Here is a 22360-nt window from a genome sequence, read left to right as displayed (position 1 = left end):
AACAAGTATGGTCCTTAAAGAGATCCTGGTTTGGACAAAACAGCTCTAAAGGGCATTTGGGAGATAACTATATAAATTTGAAGATGAAATAATAGATAACATTAAGAAGTTATTTATTTTAAATGTGATATTTTTGTTATATGGTAATATGCTTTTATACAGATGCATACTGAAGTACGTAAATGTGCAAGATCTAGGTGTCTATGGTTCACGTCAAAATACTACAGAACTTAAGATATAAGAAATTAAAATCCAAGTCTTAACTTCCTAATTCACTGCTGTTTCCGTAAATGCTCATTTATCATACGATATAATTACATGAAAGAACTCTCGCAGAGGTTCAGAGAAGTGACCTACTATGAGTGATAGCTTTTTTTTTTTTTACAGGTACTGAGCTGAATTCAGAGATAACAATATTTTAATAGTGGTACTCGCAAGGCACCGACAGGCATCAAAGCAGCATGAACAGAGAGCTTTCCCTCAAAGAGCCAAAAGTATCTAGAACAGCTTCTTGGTGTTTACCTCAAGAGAACAAGGCTGTTCCAAGCTCATAGTTAGGACTTGGAAGCGTCAGCCTCACGAAAGCAAGCCTCAATTATTACATAAAATCATAATCCCTTCTGACTTCACCGCCCCTTACAACCAGTTAACTACTTCCCAAAATGTGATGAAGGGACAGTTTCCAAAATCCCTTTCTCTCAAGCTGAAAAAAAAAAAAGAAAAACTTTACCGTAACCACCGGCTTCATTTTATCTAGGGCGTAAAAATCTCAGAATCCGGAACTGAGAGCCTCCTTCAAACCATGGAGAAGAGGGTGATAAATCAACCAGCCCATCTAACTCGTGTGCCTTTTTTCCCTCTCCCTCTAAATCCAAGTGGTGGCGCTGCCCTCACGCCTTCCCCACACACCAGGTGTGCGCGGAGGTCTGTGTGCACAGTCACGCCCGGCAGAAAGTGCACTTCGGCCTCCGACCGGCGACTCCGCCGCCCGGCGCCGCGCCTCTCCTTTCCCAACACAGCCCATCCGCGTTCGCAGGTGAGTGCGCCCGCTCCCGCTCCTTAGTGGCTCGCTCTCAGAAACTCTTAACAATACGCTGGACAGGTGGGACGGCTGAAAACGACCCCGCTGTGGCTCTGAGTCTTCCGCCTAACAACTGATAAACGAATAAACAGAAGCGTCACGACCCCTCACACTAACGCGTGTTCTGCGACATCCACCGCCTGAGCGCCCAAATTAACCGATTTACAGATTTTATGGGATTCAGCAGCCGCAGTGAGACGAGAGGGGGCGCCCAAAACGAGGACTACCCGCGCTTCCCGCCCCACCCGAGCGGCCTGCGTGCGTCTGCGGTCACGTGCCGCACCTCCCCTCCCTACCGGCAACCGGGCGCTTCCCTCTCCCGGAAGTCGCTCCCATCCGCGCCGAGCTCCTCCCACCCCCAGCGACGTCAAACTTAGCTCCTACCACTGCTCTGCCTCCGCCTCCAGATGCGGGGAGGGCCGTCGTTTCCTAACAATAAATCCTGCGGCTTCCGGGCCTTAAACGGTACAGGCGACCGTTTTAGAGTTCCTGAGTTTGCAAGAGTTGGATGTGCGTGAGTAGAGTTTGAGAGACTAGAGACTGGCTATTTGGTGACCACCCACGCAGAGGCCTTTCCCCCTATCTGCAACTTGTGCTGCACTTGGTTCCGCCGAGACTCACGACGGTTCCGCCCCCTTCTTCCTTGTCATTGATGTTGTTGTTCTTGTCAGTGCCGCAGCCCCGACCGCCGGGAGCTGGAACCCGAGCCGGGGCCGCCCGGGCGGCGCGGTGGCGGCGGCAGCGGCTGCGACGGCTGCGGAGGCTGCTCCGGGGACTGCGGGGGCGGCCGGGGGCCGGCAGCCGTCGGCGGGGCCGGATGGCTCTGTGCGGGCAGGCGGCGGGCGCCGCGTCGCTGCCCAGCGAGCTGATCGTGCACATCTTCTCCTTCCTACCGGCGCCCGACAGGCTGCGGGCCTCGGCCTCCTGCTCGCACTGGCGCGAGTGCCTCTTCTACCCGGCACTGTGGCCCCAGCTCCGCATCTGCCTCCGGATCTCACCGGCGGAGCAGCCTCGGCTCGAATTCCTCATGCGCAAGTGCGGCTGGTTCGTGCGAGAGCTGCGCGTTGAGTTCGCCGCGGAGAATTACCTGAGCGGAGGCGGCGGCCCGGGAGACCGAGGCGGCGCGGATACCGGCACTGGCGGGGAAGAAGTCGAGGCCCTGCAGCTCTCAACCCGTTGGCTGGAAGTGCTGCGCACCTACTTGGAGCTGGTGCTGTGCGTGCTGGTCAGCATCCGGAACAACAGGTAGGCTCCTCTTGGTCCTTCCGTCCACTCTCCTTCCTCCCCCCTCCCCCCCGCCGGGGCTCAGAGTCGCTTCCTTCCTGTCACCCCGAAATAGATTCGGTGCGGATACGCCCGGCCGGCTTCAGCATTGCTTGCTTCAGTGACTGGGGGTATCAGTTCTAACCTGGCGATTTCCTGGAGGCGGGAGGGCATAACGGGACTCATCAAAATACTTTAAAAACAGTGATGTACTGGATGTTTATCAGACATCACTTCTGGCGCCTTCCAGGCACTCTAATTCATCCTCTCGCTGGTGGTGCGATGGAGCCGAGAGGCTCCATCATTCTTCATTTTACAGATGGGAAAGCTGAAGCTTGGACGGTGAGGCCTGAGTCTTGGGAGCAACAAAACATAATTTCGGTTTTTTTGACTCGGAAACTGTTCGTTCAACAGATAGTTCGTGGTGGGTGAAGGAGTAGGTATGCCACTGGTGTCTCATAGTTATAAAGATTCTCCCTAAAAGAAATCCTTGACAGCCATTTTCTTACCCGGAATAGTTTTGATTAACTAGGCCAGGCACAAAGAGTAGGAGGAGTGCTTGTTAAACCTAGGGATTGGGGAAGAGCCTGATTATCAGGGTTGGAAGTCCCAACGCCTTGCACCTCCAGAATCAACTTGTCCCCAGTGATTCACCTAAAAGTAGCACAGTACAGTATGGTGATTGTGTGTGTTGGGCAAACTGGCCCTTGTCTGCAAAGAATAAGAACGTTACTGTCCTGGTTTTGCATCAGGACTTTACTGTAATTCTGGGACTAACTTCCTATGTTATGACCCATTATCCTAATCAGTATATTTCCCCTTATTTCTCTGTTGCTCTCTCCAAAATCCTATTAATTTTGATTTTCTGTATCTGGATATTCTAACCTTACAATTAAACTATGAGTTGGAAGAAAGTTCAAAGGGTCAAAAAGGCGCAGTGTACATAGTAATAATAGTTTCGCAGTTTACAAGTACTTTGATATGCACTCTTATTTGACCCTATGAGTTAGGCAGAACAGCTATTATCCCTATTTTATAGAAAGGAAACTGATACTTAACAGGGTCAACTGATGTGCACATTTGTCATACAGCATTGTTTTTCTCCAAGAGCAGTGTCCTTACTTTTGCAATTAATACAGTATATTGAATGCTAAGCCATATATGTATATTTTTAATTCTGTGCCTGAATCAAAAGGGCTGGAAATAAGCATATAGCTCCAAGTTGTATCTAGAGCATGGCTCCATCATTCCAATGGCCTGTGTATTTCCCTTGCTCTTCACACCAAGTCGTTCCATTCCCTTACTTTGATTTTATGTAGCAAGAGAGGCCTTTTGAGGCTATAAATTGGTCTTGACCAGGTTAGAGATTATTTGTCAGAGTTGAATGCATGGCTGGCTACAGGGCCAACTCACCCAGAAGTTGAAAAGATTCAGTCAGTGAACACTTAACCACTGATGAGATAGAGACTGGGGGTGAATTCAGTGAGTACCAATTAGATTTTTCTGTTCTGGGACCCAATAGCACTTCTGAACAACCATCCAAAAAATGTGTGCCTTTGGTCTAAGTCATAACAAGTCTTGCACAGAGCCTAGTTCCTTTTAAGTGTTTTAATAACTGGTTGGTTTGATGGATGGTGGATGGATAACGTTATATAGGCAAAATGGTGGTATAGTATAAGTCTTCCCCTTGTATTAGCATCCCAGACTACCTGTCTATAAGACCACCCTATGACTTTCCTTCTGGGTCAACTGTCACTTCTATACAAATACAACACACTATCATTCCTGATTTTAAGGTTTTCTTGTCATTCATTCACTGTAAGGATGGTGCTGCATGTTGTGCGGCTTTGGTAGCATATTCATTGTGTATGTCTAAAATTAAAGTGTAGTGTCATTACATGTATTATTTCTACTAATGATATTTCAAAGGGTTTTTTTAAATTATGTGTTTGAAAATAAGTTAATCTGACCTTTATTTTTGAAAATGTCTTGAGACATCCTAGTAATATTGGAAATATTAATGTGAATGTTAAAAACATAAATGGGACTAGTTTTCTTTAAATTTTAACAAATTTCATAATGTTTTAAACCAAGTTGTTTATTTGGCAACTGGTCAAGCCTATTCTTATTTCCTTCCATAATCACTTAAACTACCGACAGGTTCAGTGAAGACCAAAAACAACTTAATTTCATGTTTTTTGGTTTTCTAAAAATGTAAAATTTAATAACTAATGAGAAAAATGAACAGTTGATGTTGTTCTTTACATTTCCAAATTAAATTTACAGTAGTTTTGTTTTATAATTTCTGCTATTTTTTAAGTAGGGAAAGGATATGAAACCTATCAGGTCACAAGCTTTATGTTTGCAGCCTTTGTGTTGTTTTCCTTTATATATATAATTCATACAATTCAGACTCTTATTTTGTTGTGTTCCAGTTATTTTCATGTCCCTCAGGAAAAGAACTAAAACTATAACCTAGAATTGTGGGAAATTTTCAAGGATACCATTCTGCGAGGATACTCGGCATTTTGTTTTGCATGATTTCTGGGTTTCATCTGCACATGTACTCTGAGTGACTTAGCCACCTTACTGATATCTTAGGTGTTAGAAACAGCTGATGAGGATCAAAATCCTTGAGGTACAAAAATGCTTCTCAGAGGGCAGAACACAGTCCTCCAGTTTTCAGATCTCCCTTCTTTACAGGGTGCTAGGATACCTGCCTTGATGAACAGTAAGAACAGAAACACAGTATGTACTCATCCAACTGTATTATAGGTTAAGTAGGCTGAATTTTTTTCTGCTATTGTCTTACAAGAAATTGTACTTAGAAGTTGAAAATAATACATTTAGATATGTAGTTTTAGGATTTAATCTGGTTGTCAAGTTGAGTACTGCCTATTGAAAGACTGTATTTCAGACTCCTTAGGAAAAATGAGAGTTCATGGACAAGATTTATGATAACAGCTAACTAGACTCAATCACTAGAAATGCTTACTCTTAAACAGTAGGCATAGGTACATTGTTATCATCTGGTTTATGCTTTTCTGGACTATATAAATATTTTAAGCTTTTTTGGGGTGAAATGCTAGATTGGGGTCAATACCTTTTTTAAAAGATGAATTCTGTCACAGGTGAGAGATTTGTATGAGGTTGACTTTCTTTTTAAAATTCTGGGTTACAACTCTAACTAGATGTCTGTAGATTGATTATTTTGTGACTCTGTCAGCTTAGTAGTAGAAGGTCTTTAATAATTCTTAGATTTGGTCTTGGTGATTTGACATGGGCAGGGAAGGGAAGTCTTACCTTTGTATTGTTTTCTCAACACCAGTGCACCAAGACCCAATAACTGATAAGGCCATTTAAAAATACACCTTAAAATCAGTAAAAAGTTCTTTGGACATGTCCCATTACTATCTAAAATGGTAGAAAATGCCTTGAAGGTGTTATCACTAACAACCCTTGGCCTTATTTTTCTTGAAATATTTTTCCCCATCATAGTTTAATAAATACATGTAATAATAGCAGTTTACTTTTTAGAGCTTACTTTTATTATTTGCTTAATGAAGCCCATTTACAGAATAAATATATTAATATATATAGGACCCCTGACCAGTCTACACTACCAAGAGGCGGTTGCCCGTATTGAAGAGAGGTGAGACAGTGCATACTCAACAGACTCCTTACAAATTAAAGTGGTTCCATAGGGATAGCTTCAAGGTCTTTGGGATGGGATCAGACTCTAACCTGCTAAAGAAACTAACCTCCTGGGAGGGCTGCTGAGAGGAATTAGGGCTCTCTAGCCATAGATACATTCTTAGAATGATTAAGAACTGATGGATGGAGGACAGGAAGTAAAACTCAACGAAAGATTGTCAGAGTGAAATATTTTTCTGTTTTAAATGAAGCCGTCTAGCACTTTTGAGTGAGGTGATTAAATTATTTGCATTTTAATGTGTTAGTTGTGAAGCTGCCTCCGAAGAGTTCATCCAGAAGAGTTCACCCAACTTGATCAATTTATATAGGACCTAAGATGATAGTTATAAAAAAATCTATTTTTTTCCCTCTATATATTGAGAGCCTACTGTGCCAAGCAGTGAAGACAACCTCATATTCCCATGGACTCAACATTCTAGAGGGGAAAGGCAGACAGAAACAAGTAAACGAAAGAAAGTATATTTAGGTGGTGAAAATAAAAGAAAATCTGAAAAGAAAAGAGGGCTGTGTAATATTGACTAGGTGACAATATTAGGTAGAGTGGTGAGGGAAAATCTTCGGAAAAAGACATTTGAACTGCAACATGAATGACAAGAGTTGCCCATCTGAAGACCTGAGCAACTAGCATTCCTTGCAGGAAAAAACAGTAAGCACCACATCCTTAGGCCAGACAAAACTTTTGGCTGTTGGAGCAGTAAGAAAGAAAGTATGGCAGGATCATGTGAATAGGGATAAGAATGGTGTCCTGATGAGCTCTGAGATGCAGAGGGAGGAAGGAATGGGGTATGTGGGTTTAGGAATGAAGTTTAGACTATTCTAAGAATAGAAGAAGTCATTGAAAAACTTTTAAGGAGAAGAGTAATATGATCTGATTTGCATTTTAAGACAATCGTTCTGGTTTCTGTGTAATGAATGAGTGATAAGACAGAGCAATAGAGGAAGCTGGGAGACTGGATGAGAAGCTGTTGCATTAATCTAGGCAGGAGATGATGGAAATGTAGTGGAGATGAAAAAAAGTGGATGGATTTAGAACATATTTTGGAAATAGAGCCAAGAGGCTGCTTCGGTGTAGATAAAGAAAAGGAAGAGTCAAATATTTGTCATTTCCCTGGTAGACTCACTCAGTTTTTTTGTCCTTAGTACTGTTAAAATTGTCTTTTAATAGCATGTTAAATAGCAATTTTAAATGTCAGTCTTATTTTAAAAAGTCTTTTCTATATAATCCCTGGGATTTGAGGATGATGGTAATTCTGCTGTGGTAACTGCGTAAGTAAATTTTAAAGCAGATTCTAAGAAATCACTTTTAGTTAACAGATCTAATAAAGCTAGAAGGCATACTTTTATAAGCTGGTGACTTATTTCTGGTCTCTAACTCTGTGCTGTCCAATATGATAGCCACTAGCCCCATAGAGCAATTTCAATTTTAAGTAAAATGAAAGATTTATTTAGTCATACTAGCCACATTTCAAGTGCTCCATAGCCATCTGTGGTAAGTGGCCACCATATTGGACAGCATCGGCTGCAGCATTTCCATCATGGCAAAAAGGTCTATTAGAGAACACTTCTCTAAAGAGTTTGTGTTTGTTTGATTTGGGTGTGATCATTCATTAGCATTTGTTAGATGAAATATGTTATCAAAAAGTGTTATGTGGATGAAAACACACTTGATAGTGAACATAACTAAAAAGAATAGAATTGACCTGAAAGAATTTATGCTATGATGTAGATTATTTTAGCTTTTATTAGTTTAGAAAAGGAAAAGTTGCATTTTATGAGCTACTTTACAGCATTATGAAAGGTTTTAAGCTTTTTAAGAGCATCTTTTGAAAGTACGAACTTCTTATGTATTCCTCTTTTTCATAGGTGATTAGACTTGGCTGTATTAACTCAAATTTAAGGTGGCTGTGTTTTGCATTTTGCCACTCATGATACTATATTACACCAAAGAAATAATTTTGGGTCCTCTGAAATGAAAGGAAACATACTAAAGTTACTGCCACAGATGAAGTTCTGCAATTCTGAACCACAGAAGAGGGAACGAGGTCATCATGAGCAAGACATCAGAAGCCTTTGGGTCCTCAGTTGTACTAAATAGTCCAACAGAAATACCATAAAAAGATGAACGGTTTTCAGCCCTCTGCAGTTAGACTGTAAGGAATATTTCTTAGGTTCATAGGTGGTTAAGATTGTTTTCGAGGAATTGCTCAAACTAACCCACTAAATCTGTATGTGTAGGTTTTTATAAAAATCTGTCAAATATAGTGATGGTTGTTTAATTCATAGGGAAATTGTTATGCTTAAAATAAAGGTATCTCTTTTCAATGGAAGTTTTTATACAACTTAAATATGTATATTAAAACTATGGTTGAAAAGATAAGTGAAAATCACAGGTTTTGAGAAAAGAATTTTCACTTTTCTGGGCAAATGTGTTATTTTAGAGGGAGTCCTAGTATATACTGTACCTGAAAACTGGTCTACACCCTAAATTTGTGATGTTTGAGGTGTATCTAAATTAGCCCTAGTTTTTATCATGAACTAAGGTAAATATACTATTCAACAAACAGTTGTTGAATGCCAGACCCTGTTCTAGCTACTGGGGATACAGCAGTAGTCAAAAAGCCCTGCCATCACGGAGTTTATTCTAGTGAGAAAAGAAGACAAAAATAAGTAAAATATATAGCACCACAGTTGGTAATATATGCATGAAGCAAAATGAGGCAGTGAAGGGAGATGGGAATGGTGGAGGTGGGAAAGAGTGTTGCTGTCTAAAATAGGAAATTGAAGGAAAGTCTCAAGGACAGAAGTAGTATTTGAAGAGAGGGGGTGAGCAAGCCATGGGAGTGTCTGTCGCTCTCGCACTCCTCGCCCTGGTCCTGGCCCTCACGCTCCTCGCCCTCGGGAAGTAGCAGTACACGGAGGAGTGTTACTGCAGTGGGACTATAACTGCATCCTTAAGACACTGTTGAAAACAATGAGATGTAGAAGAGGTCGGCCAGATGAAGGGGAAGGTGATGTGGAAATCAATAGGCCCTTATTAGGTTCTCCTTAGGACTTTGACTTTTACTGAGGTGAGGAGCCATGAAAGCGTTTTGAGTCGTGACATGATCTAATATAATACTTCAAAAGGAACATTCTAGCACTGTGTTGGGAATAGTTTGTAAGCAAGACAAGGGTAGAAGGGATGAGCTGGTTTAGGAGATGGATGCAGTAATCCAGGCAAGAGATGACGGTGGTGTGGACCCGGATGGGAGCAGTGGAAGTGAGGAGTAGTATGATTTTGTATTTATTTTTATCTGGAGGCCCTCTAGAAGCGGAATGTAAGTATAAAAGATGAAATTGTTCGGCTAACATTACAAATGCCCCTTTAATTGCTACTCCCTACTAGGTCTAAAAATATTTTTCCTTTGGCTGTTTTTATTCATTTTGTTTTCTTTTGTGTTAATGACTTGTACTCCTTTAAAAAAAAAAAAAAAGACCTAGAGTTTAGACACAGTTTATTTTCTGAAAACATGGCTTATCTTTGTTCTTACCACCAAGTACTTTCACACAGTGCCCTGTTCATATGCGTCTTGCGTAAATTTGAGTCATTCTGTTGAATTGCCCCGGAAACTTCTGGTCTTCTTTATTGCAGTCAGTTGGCATTTTCATTTTCTCCTTTTTCACTTTCCTGCTTCATGTAAAGCAGTTACTACTTGGAATTTGCCTAAGTCTGGCCCTCAGATGAACTATGGGTTCAAGATAGTAGGAGTAAGTGGAAAGAAAGAAGCAGGTGGTACTCTGCACAAGGATTTTTCCTTCCATTTGCCTCCAAATAGCTGCTCTCATCACCTATACCTCTAAGCCCAGGTAAATGTTTTTCTATCCAGACAGTCATCATGTGTACTCTTCTTCTGTTACATCTCTCAAGTGGACAAGGAAACGTGGGGGAGGCCAGAGTTGAGCTATCTTTTAACCTGATTTGTTATACAGATGTTGCTGGTAACTTCAAAAAGAATCACACTCTTAGAAACCTCAAAAGGAAATTTTAAGGCAAAGAGGAAAGGTAGTCACTTAAGGCAAAAGACTGATCTTCTGTGGCTGAGACCCACCTTCTCAAGCATTCACAACCACTCCATACAAAAGTTACCACCAGGGTCATGGGGCTTGGTTAGGCCTAGTCGTATTTCCAGTACTGTAGAGAGCTGAATAAGTGTGTTCTTGACAACCCTTAAAATCCTAAGCTAGTTTTCCCAGAGAAGCAGCAGCATTCAACACCATGTGACATAGGCACCATTATTATCCCTGTTTTACAGATGGTGAAACTGAGGCACAGAGTAGTTAAATGAACTTGCCAGTTACACAATTAGAGAAATGACTGCCTTGTTTTCTAATTTTTTAATGAAATTTCCAAACACACAAAAACTAGACACAGTAAAACTATCACCCAGATTCAATAATTTAAGGATTTTTCCACATTTACTTTCTTTTTATCTTTACTGAAGTATTGTAAAGCAAATCCAAGATATCAACGTCATTTTATACTACACAATTCAGTGTAAAACTCTGAAAATTATGGACATTTTTATATATAACCACAATGTTCTTAATATACCTAACAAAGTTATCAATAATTCGTTACTCTCACTCAATTTTTTAAAAAATGAGTCTTTTTAAAATCTTTATTTCCACTCCAAGAGACTAAACTCATGTACACTTGAAATGTAACCACCATAACTTTTCACTTAGAAAAATGTAACCACTTAGAAACTTAGCCTACAGACTCTTTGGCACACAATGCATACTTTAATAATTGAGTGAGCAAAGAGTAAGAGAAGAGTCTGTAAGCTAAGTTTCTAAGTTATAAGTACTTAGCGATCTGATTTAGCTCTGGATCTGAAACTGATGACTTTTAAAAATAGGATTAAAGAGGAATGCAATTAAGTTGAAATTCATTATCTTCTGGCAATATTATGGGTTTTTGCATGTTTTAGAACGATTGATTATCAAACAGTTTATGATTTTGTGCTCTTTCACAACATATTTTAGAATTTGCAAAGGGACTAGAAAGTAGATTATATCCTATTAATATTACCATAGGAACAGAGCTAAATTAATTTGAAGAATTAAGATGAAAAGTTTCTAACCAACTGTAATGTTTTCACAATACGTTTTTGTTACATGCCTTTTGAGCAATTGCACATTGTGCAGGAAAGAACCCTGTTTGCTTCTTTAGCTCACTGGCTGATTCAATGAATGAATGAATGAATGAATGAATAAACTAAGTAAATAAAACTCAGGTCACGGATTTCATCTTTAAGTAAAAGGATTATGTGGCACAATTCCCTTGTTATTTATATGTCTCCTGGCCTCAAACGAGGCCTCTTTATTGCCATGGTTCAGTAGGTTGTATTGTAGTGTTGTTGCCTAGATGTTCTTTTCAGCCCCTTTTTTATCATTTGAAACAATAATGAGCCACCTGGGAGCTACATGCAGTTTCTTTGGCTTCACCATGATCTATAACTTCAACATGATACATGTGAAAATTGCCCTTGAATTGCCAGTGGTTTTTTTTTTCCTAAGTTTTAAAGTGAATTACTCTTTTCTCTATTACTTAATAAAATTTCATTTTGAATGGAAAAGTAAGTTCCTAAAATTATTTTTCCACAAATATCTATCGTATGCTACTATTCTAAAATACTCCATTTATACCTTTCCCAATACCTTTCAGTAAGACAATTGTATTCAAGGATGTAGTTTAATTATAAGAATTAACATGTGAACTAAATGGGAGTCAGAACCCAAGTTTCTCTACCTAGCTCTGCCCTAACTGGTATTGCAGTCTTGGACAAATCACTTCAATTTCCTCATCTATAAAGAGAAGCTGTTGAATTGGGTGATCCCACAAATCATTCCAGCTGCAAAAGTATGTCAGTGATTAATTACATATGTCAGAAGTTTATGCATGTATTATTGGTTCTACTGTAATAGGATTATTACCATTTTACTGCTGCAAATAGAAAGAATTTTTGTTAAATTTTCCTGGAGTGGCATGTTTCTAACATTGCTGGGATATTTAAAAATTACTAAAAGAAATCTTCCAGAGAGTCTCTTTGTGTTAATTTGTTAAATTTTACTAATGTGCAGGTTGTTCATTTTAAATGATTTTAATGTGAATTAAGTTCTTATAAAGGTGAAAAGCTATGTAAAGCTAATTTAAATTTCTTTTCTGAAATCCCAAGTAGTACATGTTTGTAAAAATATAATATTTGAAAAATACAGAAAAAACAAAATTAAAAATTCACCAGAGGGCTGGCCCGGTGGCTCAGGCGGTTAGAGCTCCATGCTCCTAACTCCGCAAGCTGCCGGTTCGATTCCCACATGGGCCAGTGGTCTCTCAACCACAAGGTTGCCAGTTCGATTCCTCAACTCCCGCAAGGGATGGTGGGCTGTGCCCTCTGCAACTGGCAACTGGACCTAGAGCTGAGCTGCGCCCTCCACAACTAAGATTGAAAGGACAACAACTTGACTTGGAAAAAAGTCCTGGAAGTCCACACTGTTCCCCAATAAAGTCCTGTTCCCCTTCCCCAATAAAATCTTAAAAAAAAAAAAAAAAAAAAATCACCAGAGATAATCGCTGGTAAAATGTGATGCATCCTTTTGCAAAATAAGAATAATAATCTACATGTGGTTTTCCATTAATATTCTATCTTGTGCATTTTTTCCCATCATCAAAAATCCTGTCATGCACTACTTAACTATTATTATAGAAAAGTCAAAATCCAGAATAATGACAACATCAAACCCTGACAATGATAATGGAACAACAGGAACTTTCATTCATTGTTGTAAGGAGTGCAAAATGGTCGTCACTATGGAATATAATTTCTTACAAAACTAAACATACTTTTACGATACAATCCAGCAATCATGCTCCTTGGTATTGACCCAAAGGAGTTGAAAACATGTCCTCACAAAAACCTACATGTGGACATTTATAACAGATTTATTCATAATTACCAGAATTGGGAACAACCAAGATGTCTTTCAGTAGGTGAATGAATATGTTAACTTTGGTACATCCAGACAGTGAAATTATTATTCTTTGCTAAAAAGAAATGAGCGATCAAGCCATAAAAAGACATAGAGGGCCGGCCCGGTGGCCCAGGCGGTTAGAGCTCCGTGCTCCTAACTCCGAAGGCTGCCGGTTCGATTCCCACATGGGCCAGCAGGCTCTCAACCACAAGGTTGCCAGTTCGATTCCTCGAGTCCCACAAGGGATGGTGGGCAGTGCCCCCTGCAACTAAGATTGAACATGGCACCTTGAGCTGAGCTGCCGCTGAGCTCCCGGATGGCTCAGTTGGTTGGAGTGCGTCCTCTCAACCACAAGGTTGCCAGTTCGACTCCCGCAAGGGATGGTGGGCTGTACCTCCTGCAACTAGCAACGGCAACTAGACCTGGAGCTGAGCTGCACCCTCCACAACTAAGACTGAAAGGACAACAATTTGACTTAGAAAAAAGTCCTGGAAGTACACACTGTTCCCCAATAAAGTCCTGTTCCCCTTCCCCAATAAAATCTTTAGAAAAAAAAACAAAGACATAGAGGAACTTAAATACATATTACTAGGTAAATAAAGGCAATCTGAAAAGGCTAGATACTGTATAATTCCAACTATATGAGACACTACAAACAGCAAAACTGTGGAGACAATAGAGATCAGTGGTTGCCAAAGGTGGGGAGGGGAGAGATAAACAGGCAGAGCACAGAGGATTTTTAGGGCATTGAAAAGCTCTGTGTGATATTATAATGATGGATATATATCATTATACATTGGTCCAAACCAACAGAATGTACAACACCAAGAGTGAACCCCAAGGTAAACTATGGACTTTGGTGATTATGATGTGTCAATATAGTTTCATCCTTGGTTAAAAAAAATGTATATATATTTTGGTGAGTAATGTTTATAATTCTGAAGTCCCTTCCATCTATCCTTTTCACAGCAAAAATTTTTTAAAATTTGTATCCACTGTCTCTCTTTCCTCACTTCCAGTCTGACCTCTTCTCATCACACCACATAAACGACTTCCATTCTGATCATCGTGTTGCTAAGCCAAATGGACATGTTGAATTCTTGTAAGACCTCGCAAGCAGTGTTTGACACTGCTTTGTTTTTTGTGAAAGTTATCCCTTGATTTCTGTGATTTCCACATCCCTGACTTTTCTCCAACCTCTGACTTCTCCTTTGCAGCCTTCTCCTTCTCTAATTATTGAAGTTACTCACAACTTAACTTTTTGCCTGCTTTTTTTCTCATTTATACTCTTACCCTAAGCCCCATTGCCGCATGACTTCAGTTATTATCCAGATAACTGCTCAGTTCCAGATGTGGAATAGCCTACTCGACATCTTAACTTGATTGTCTAAAAGACACCTCAAGCTCAGCATACTCAGAATAAAGTTCATGATGTAAATATTCTAGCACCTCACCTCCACCGCCCCACTCAAAAAAAAAAAACCTAAACCTTAATTTCTGACTCATTTCTAAGACTCTCTGTTTTAGAGAAAAGTTCTACCATCTGTGCAGTTCCACAACCCAGAAAATTTAGGAGTTATTCTTGACTACTGCCCACCCTCTATAGCTAATCCAGCAACCCTCCCTGTCCATTTTAGCTCCTAAATATAGCTTTGAGACTGTCTATTTTCTTCACCTCTACCACCAAAACCCATTTAAGGTACCACTATTTCTCATCTCTGTTACTAAAATACTCTTTTAACTAGTCTCCCCACTCTGTTCTTCCAGGTTGTTCTAACACTATAGCAATATTTTCCAGACAAATTTAATCATGTTATTATTCCCTGCTTAAAAGCACTTTAGGGCATCTCATTATTTTGAAGACAAAAATCAAACTTTTCTATTTGATATAGAACTTGATCTACCGCTACAGCCTCATTTCATGTTCCTGCTCTCCATAGCCTGGATTCCTTTTGGTATCACAAGCTCAGTCTGCTCCCCTCCATTTCAGGGGCTCTACACATGCTTTTCCTTCTTCCTGTAACACCTTCTCCTGAGCCTCTTTCTCCTGGTTAACTCCCACATATCCTTAAGATCCGCTTTTAATCGATTTATTTAGAGAAGCCTCCTGTGACTTAGTGTCAGATACCCTGCAATATGTGACCCTGTATGCCCGTCCTTCACAGTGCTTGAGTCCCGTCTTGTCTCCAGTAGAGTGCACATTGCCTGGCACAGAGTAGGCGCTCAGAGACTATTAGTCTGAATGAATAAACTAATTACTGAGCATTCGTCAAGCTAAATTTTAGACTTATCGGGCTTTTTAGTGAACCTAAGGTTATTAATTTAGGAAAATGTGGCATATTATCAAGAAATGTTATTATTTACTTAAATCTTTTATCACTCTTGCAATACACATTTCTTATTAAAGGTATCCTAAGTTATAAGTGGAATCTCATATTGGCATTTAAGTTTTTTTATCTGTATTCAGTTTTTTGTTTTCTACTGTAGAATTTTAATATTAGAAAAGTATGTATTTTGTAGCTAAAATTATCTAAAACTGAAAGATTTTTACATAGTTTTTTTAATCTCTCGGTAATAAGCTATACATTTGATCATAAAACGGGGGAAGTTTCTCTAGATTTTAGCCAAAGAATATTTCTTACTGAGAAGGCATCTTCAGGGCAGTGCCCCACACTTGAGCATTTAACATGTTGACTAAGTTAACTGGTTTGGGAAATTTTTACATAATTAACATCTATATAAAATTTAGAGCTTACACAGTTATTTCACATGTCATTTTGTTATTTATTCAAACATAAACCCTTTAAGGTACGTTTTATTATTACTAATAAAGAATTGAGGGACATTAAGAGACTTTTCCACGGTCATTAAAATATTCAGTTCCTGAACTAATTGTTAAACCCTAGTTCTCATTCCTTAAAGCTTATGCTGTTTCTTCTGTATCACATTGCTTTTCATTGTATGTAAAAAGCAATCTGAAAGTTCGTAATTGGAGTCTAAGTGAGTTTATAAGGTAGAAATTTTTCTAGAATACCCCTTCTGTGAATTTTTAGTTTTAATATTTGTATTTTTGTATATTAATTATTTAGACAATCATTTAAATTATTTTCCTTGTAGGAACCTCCAGAAGTTTAGCCTCTTTGGAGACATAAGCGTTCTACAACAGCAAGGAAATTTGTCAAATACATACCTCAGCAAAGTGGACCCTGATGGCAAAAAAATTAAGCAGTAAGTTATATAGTTAGTGGAAAAGGGCTTATATTAATAATTTTAGTTTTTTCCTGAGACATTGTAAGATACAAGTCAGAAGACTAATGATTTTTTTTCTAAAAAGAACATATGTCCTAGAAATGTCTTATCTATGAAGTACAGTGATCGATATATGCCATTCCGTGTCAAATATTTAAGACAAATCGAAGAATTTTCTGCGTAACTACTGCCTTTTAAACTGTTATTTCTCTACTTGCCTTTGCTGTAACATAAGTTGTATACCATCAGTCTTTTCTACCATACTGGTGCAGAATGCTGCTTTCCTTGGATGGAGAGGATATTTCTATATGTTTAATGTATCTACATGTTTAATATATCTAGAGGTTTAATGTATCTATCTTAATCACATTTAAGTGTGAATTTAGTGGTATTTATGATAATAATACTTGTGGGTTGGATAGAAATTAACAGAGAAAATGGATCTCCACATTGCATGCCATTTCATTGTCTGTTTTCAAAAGGCAGAGTTGAAAGAGTAGAGCTATGAACAGGATCGTTGTGGCTTTTGTTTTCCTTACAGAATTCAGCAGCTGTTTGAAGAAATACTGAGTAATAGTAGGCAACTGAAATGGCTGTCCTGTGGGTTTATGCTGGAAATAGTAACCCCAACATCACTATCATCTCTCTCAAACTCTATTGCCAACACCATGGAGCACCTGAGTTTACTGGACAACAATATTCCTGGTAACAGCACCCTTATCACTGCAGTGGAACTGGAGCGATTTGAGAATCTGCGCTCACTTGCCCTGGATTTCTGTGACTTTACAGCTGAGATGGCAAGAGTATTAACTGATAGCAACCATGTGCCTTTGCAGCGACTGTCTCTCCTGGTCCATAATGTTTCCGTGATGCACAAGTCTCTGGACAACATGCCAAACGATGAGCATTGGAAAGCCTTGTCACGAAAGAGCACCAACCTTCGGGTCTATATAATGGCTTTTGATATCAAGAGTGAAGATATGTTAAAGATTCTGAAACCCAGTATACCACTAGAGAGGATTCATTTTGACAGCTACATCACTTATGTTTCAGGGGCTATTGTTGATCTCATATCCAGGCAGTATGACAAGTTCCTCACTCATTTTATATTAATGAATGATGTGATTGACACGTCTGGTTTTCCAGATCTTAGTGACAACAGAAATGAAGATCCGTTGGTTTTATTAGCATGGAGGTGCACAAAGCTCTGTCTTCTGGCAATTCACGGTAAGTGATTTTTGTTCACTATAATTTGGTATTAATAGTACACCTAGAACATTTTATGTTAATAGGAAGATAGCATTAGTATTTATAGTGCCAAGAAATCTTATAACAGGGCCAGCCAGGTGGCTCAGTTGGTTAAAGCAGGAGCTCTGAACAACAGGGTTGCTGGTTCGATTCCCACATGGGCGAGTGAGCTGCGCCCTCCACAACTAGATTGAAGACAACGAGCTGCAGCTGAGCTTCCAGAAGGGCGGCTAGATGGCTCAGTTGGTTAGAGCGTGAGCTCTCAACAAGGTTGCCAGTTCAATTCCCACATGGGATGGTGGGCTGCGCCCCCTGCAAATAAGATTGAAAATGGCGACTGGACTTGGAGCTGAGCTGTGCCCTCCACAACTAGATTAAAGGACAACGACTTGGAGCTGATAGGCCCTGGAGAAACACACTGTTCCCCAATATTCCCCAATAAAATTAAAAGAAAATAAAAAGAAATCTTATAACAAATTGATGCAGATTTTCAAAAGTATAAGGTCTGTAAGATATACCTGTTACGAGTAGAAAGTCATATTTCTACCCCAAGTGTTCTGCTCAGAGTTCCCTGTTATTTTTTTCTTCCATTGTATGATGGCATTTCACAAAAATTTATCTAAGAAAACATACATATTTATGTACCTACAGTAGATCTGTTTCCTGTAATCACAGATCTCTTAAAAACATAACACAGAAAGAAGAGAACGTACAATTTCTTTCATGCTCGCTGCCTCATCTTCTAGATTCTAGGTCTCAACATAGTAATTTGTATGACATTTTTTAATGGTGGTTCCACTGATTGGGCAAATTCTTTTTCTTACTGGGTCCTTTCATCTTAATACAAAGTATTCTCATTTGCAGAGCGAGTTGCTATTCTGACAAATTAGAAGAACATTTTACCTCCTTTTTTGGTACTTATAAGACATTTATAGGATACAAAATAGTCTCTATGAATATCATAAACTCTTTTATTAGCCATGTTTCATTATTTTTGAAAATACTTTTTTAGCCTGCATATGTGTTTTCCTTTTCAAGTTTTGCTTTATATCTTGGTCAGCAAGCAAAGGTAGTAGCAAAGACTAGGCCAATACTGAAGTTAAGAAGTAAAATGAGGATTTTTCTAAGGATAAAGAAATGTCAGGTTATTCAAAAGTTAATTTAACCCAGTCTTTTTAAAGCTTTTTTTTTCTTTTAAGAAATAAGACGTTACATACAGCTAATGCCCCTCCATCTATTCCCTTTATTCCTTCCCAGGCGTTATTATTCTGAAGTTAGTACCGATCATTCCCATGACTATTCTATACTTCACATAGTTGCTGACAATTAACAATTTATCTTTAAAGTTTAAAGTGTCACTTCATAACTTTGAACTATGAATGATTTTTCACTAATGAAAAAAATACCAGTTTGCTATGTATTGTTAATGATATTAGATAAAAATTTTTCTTTACAATGCATCACTATTCAAAGCTGTATATTGTGCTTTAAATGTCTTTGATTCTACTAAATGCAGCAATATCAGCATAGGATTAGCACCTTCCAGCTCACCTCCCACGGTGATGTTCTTGGAGACGAAATTAAACTTCTAGGCTTTTTTTTTTCTGGCTAAACAATCATACTGCTTTTCCAATCTCAAATCTCAATATATATTTAAAGGAAAAGGACCAAAGTGCTAATTGAGATAAAAATTTGTGCAAGACTTACCAAATAGACAAAATGCAACGCAAGGAAATGACGGTGCTTGTCTTTTGCTTGTTTTCAAGGTTACACAGTGTGGGCACACAACCTCATTGCCATTGCTCGTCTTCGTGGCTCTGATCTAAAAGTGCTTGAAGTCACCGAAGAAAGCATTGATTTTGACCAAGGTGAACTGGCCGACCAGGATGTGGATCCAGTGCATAACCTTATTGAGCAGGTATCCCTGGGCCTGGGTCAACCTTGGCACGCAGTCATGGACATCGAATCACTCAGTGTCTTCACTGAACCAAATCGTCACTTTTACAGAGAGATGCAAAGCTTCAGCGAAGACATTTAGCTTGTTTTTAAATGTACAATTCCTGTGGTTACATATGCAAGTAGGGTTCTATTATGTTTTTTTCAGTAGTGTGAATTAATCCCTTTGTGCTGTGTGTAATCAGTATTAGCTTCATAGAATTATATGTGTATATTCTACTTCTTGATCAAAGAAAGTAGTCGGGTATTGGTTTAGAAGTTCAAAGTGACGATGTATAGGGTTTTCACGGTTAATGGACTTGTTACTAAACCTTAAGAATATACAACTGAAGGCTGTCTGAGGTTGCTGGCTAACTTTATTTTTCACTGAGTTACTCTGCCTTTTTGATGTTTCTATCCTTTGTGTGTCAGAGTTCAGAACTCAGGAGCCAAAATATTTTTATACATATATAGATATATATCCATAGCCTGGTGGATTTGTATGCAATGCACTGAATCCACGCATTCTAATAGCATTTCATTAATTTTTATTTGAAATGGAAGGGAGGATAATACCCCAAATGAGTTATCTTTAATAGAAGAACCAAGACTTTAACTTTCATCACATATATAAAATTGATATCACCAATTCCCATTCTGAATTTTGTATAGTACTAGGTTAGAATATTGCTTAACCCTTTTTTAAATGCATTTACATAAACATGAATATTCAAATTGTTGGATTTTTTTTTTTTAAGACTATATCTGACATAATTTTATTTATCGATAACATTATATTTTCAAGTTAGCTTTTTAGCCCAGATTTCAAATAGTAGAGGAAGAAATAAACTATACCCCAGGGTAAAACCTCCTAAGAGAAAATCAAAACCCAGAGTTGTAAACACATATGCTTGCAAACAAACATTAGTCGTGAAATCCCTAGCAACAAGTCACTGGATTTTTCTCTGTCAGCGCGCGTGTCAGCTGCCAAAGAATAGACTTAACTGAAGAAGTGCCCACATGCTGGCAGGGGCCGGCCCACTCTGGCCAGCCAGATACTGCTAGATTGTAATATTTAAGGTCGAATTTCGACCTGTGGTACACAGCTGTGCTGTGGCTCAGTCAGCAACCTCAGAACTCTGAAAAACAAAACAAAAAAAAAACCATGCACCTGTTTCACTGTGAATAGTGAATGTAAAGTAGAAAGGAAAAACTGAACGCTTGTTCTATCACAGGTATGAGCTGCTATGATACATGAAGAACATTCCATGAAGTATGTTTTAAAACCTTGTTATATCTGAGAGGCTTTAAAAGCCGATTTAACTGTTTCAGGGCAACCGCGGTACAGACGTGGTCTCTGTGAGACTTCCACCTGACCCCAGTTTTAAGTGGTACGAATGTTGTGCATTTAATGTTAAAGGACAGTCTGCAATAATAAAGTAAGTAGCCAACATGGGTGCCCAGCAGTGCTGAGACCTGGCTGCTCTATTGTAAGCTTTGGAAACACAACTTATGCAACAGATGTCCAGATATGATTCTATTTATGGAAAAAGTTTATATGTGTTTTACAAATGGTTTTACCATCTTATATTAAAATGACCTTTTGACAGGTGTGCACTATTTTGTCTCCAGTGAGCACATACCATGCGGATTTTATATGTACATCAGTAGTGTGAATCCACTGGCACAGTGTGTGTAAATGCCAGATGTGGTGAGATTTTATCTTATAAATGTGATCAGATAAAATAACTCCTGACAGAAACTGTAAGGAAACCAGCTGAATGTTTGACCTGGTGACTGATGTTATATGGTTTATGTTAAATGTATATTCTTTTAATCAATGAATAAAGCATTAAAAAGTGATCATTGAAATATATTTTATTGTATATGAAGCATGAAAACTTTTAGTGTTAAATAAACTGCAATAATCCTTATATTGTGTATAATCATATGTTAGCTCCTATTGTAATCTGGGCAGCAAAGATTAAATTTGAGAATATGTCATAAAAAGTATTAGGTAGAATAGTTTGGAAGTTTTAATGTTTTTAATTCACTTGGGCAAAATACAAGCTTAAAACCAACAAAAGACTGGTTAGCACAAAATACAAGTGTATTATGCATTTAGAATACATTATTGATGTGGTAAAACTTAATTAATAGACTATAAGAACTTATTTTTAAAAATTCCTATTCTGGATGCAAAAATATTTCAATATGCCAGTATTAAATAGTTCATGAACCCCTGTATTGCTTTAGTTTGGCTTTGAAATCTCCATTCTCGGGTACTGAAACAAATAGCTGTCACTTATGAGAAAGAAAATGGCTTCTTTTCCTTCTTCCATCTTTCCTTCTTTAATCATTCCAGACACTGACTCTTCCAGACATTGCCTCACCTTGGAATAATCTGGTACTCAGAGGACTGTCATCAGACCTGCGCTTCCTTAGTAGACACATCCAATTCCTTTAATTAGGTCAATATGTGTGTATTTAAAATACCAAAATGGTACCCACAATGTATGAAAAACTATAAACAAGAGTAGCATACAAGTGAAAGGTATAGTAGTAAAGCACTAAACTGGGAGGTTTGACGTATTTTCTACTCTGCTCTCTGACTACTGCTATGTGACCACAGGCTCTTCCTTGAGCTGCTTCCCTCTTCTGTGAAAGGAGGGATTGGACTTGGTCATCCAAAACTGATTCTTCAGCGAAAGTTTCAACCCTTATTAGCTTAACAGCTTACAGACTTTTACAAGGTCATCTTTGAACAAATGTATTAAATAAAATATTTTCAAAACATATTTTACTAAACTATATGACATATACGTATCTAAAATTGCTTTCTCATTTCCCCCACCACTG

At 38.7% G+C, this 22360-nt stretch overlaps 1 protein-coding gene across 1 annotated transcript; it reads left to right on the top strand.

Moving 5' to 3' along the window:
• The first annotated feature begins 1646 nt into the window (after positions 1 to 1646).
• Positions 1647 to 20664, top strand: FBXO33 (F-box protein 33). The gene is made up of 4 exons (XM_019713655.2): positions 1647 to 2326; positions 16187 to 16297; positions 16860 to 17545; positions 19333 to 20664. Exons 1-4 carry the CDS (start codon positions 1734 to 1736, stop codon positions 19602 to 19604), a joined length of 1662 nt encoding a protein of 553 aa, XP_019569214.2. The 5' UTR covers positions 1647 to 1733; the 3' UTR covers positions 19605 to 20664.
• Positions 20665 to 22360: the final 1696 nt, after the last annotated feature.

The sequence above is a fragment of the Rhinolophus sinicus genome, linkage group LG03 (genome assembly GCF_036562045.2).
Source record: "Rhinolophus sinicus isolate RSC01 linkage group LG03, ASM3656204v1, whole genome shotgun sequence".
In the NCBI taxonomy this organism is placed as follows: domain Eukaryota; kingdom Metazoa; phylum Chordata; class Mammalia; order Chiroptera; family Rhinolophidae; genus Rhinolophus; species Rhinolophus sinicus.
The sequence above is the reverse complement of the archived record's forward strand: the minus strand, read 5'-3'. Positions and strand labels throughout refer to the sequence as shown.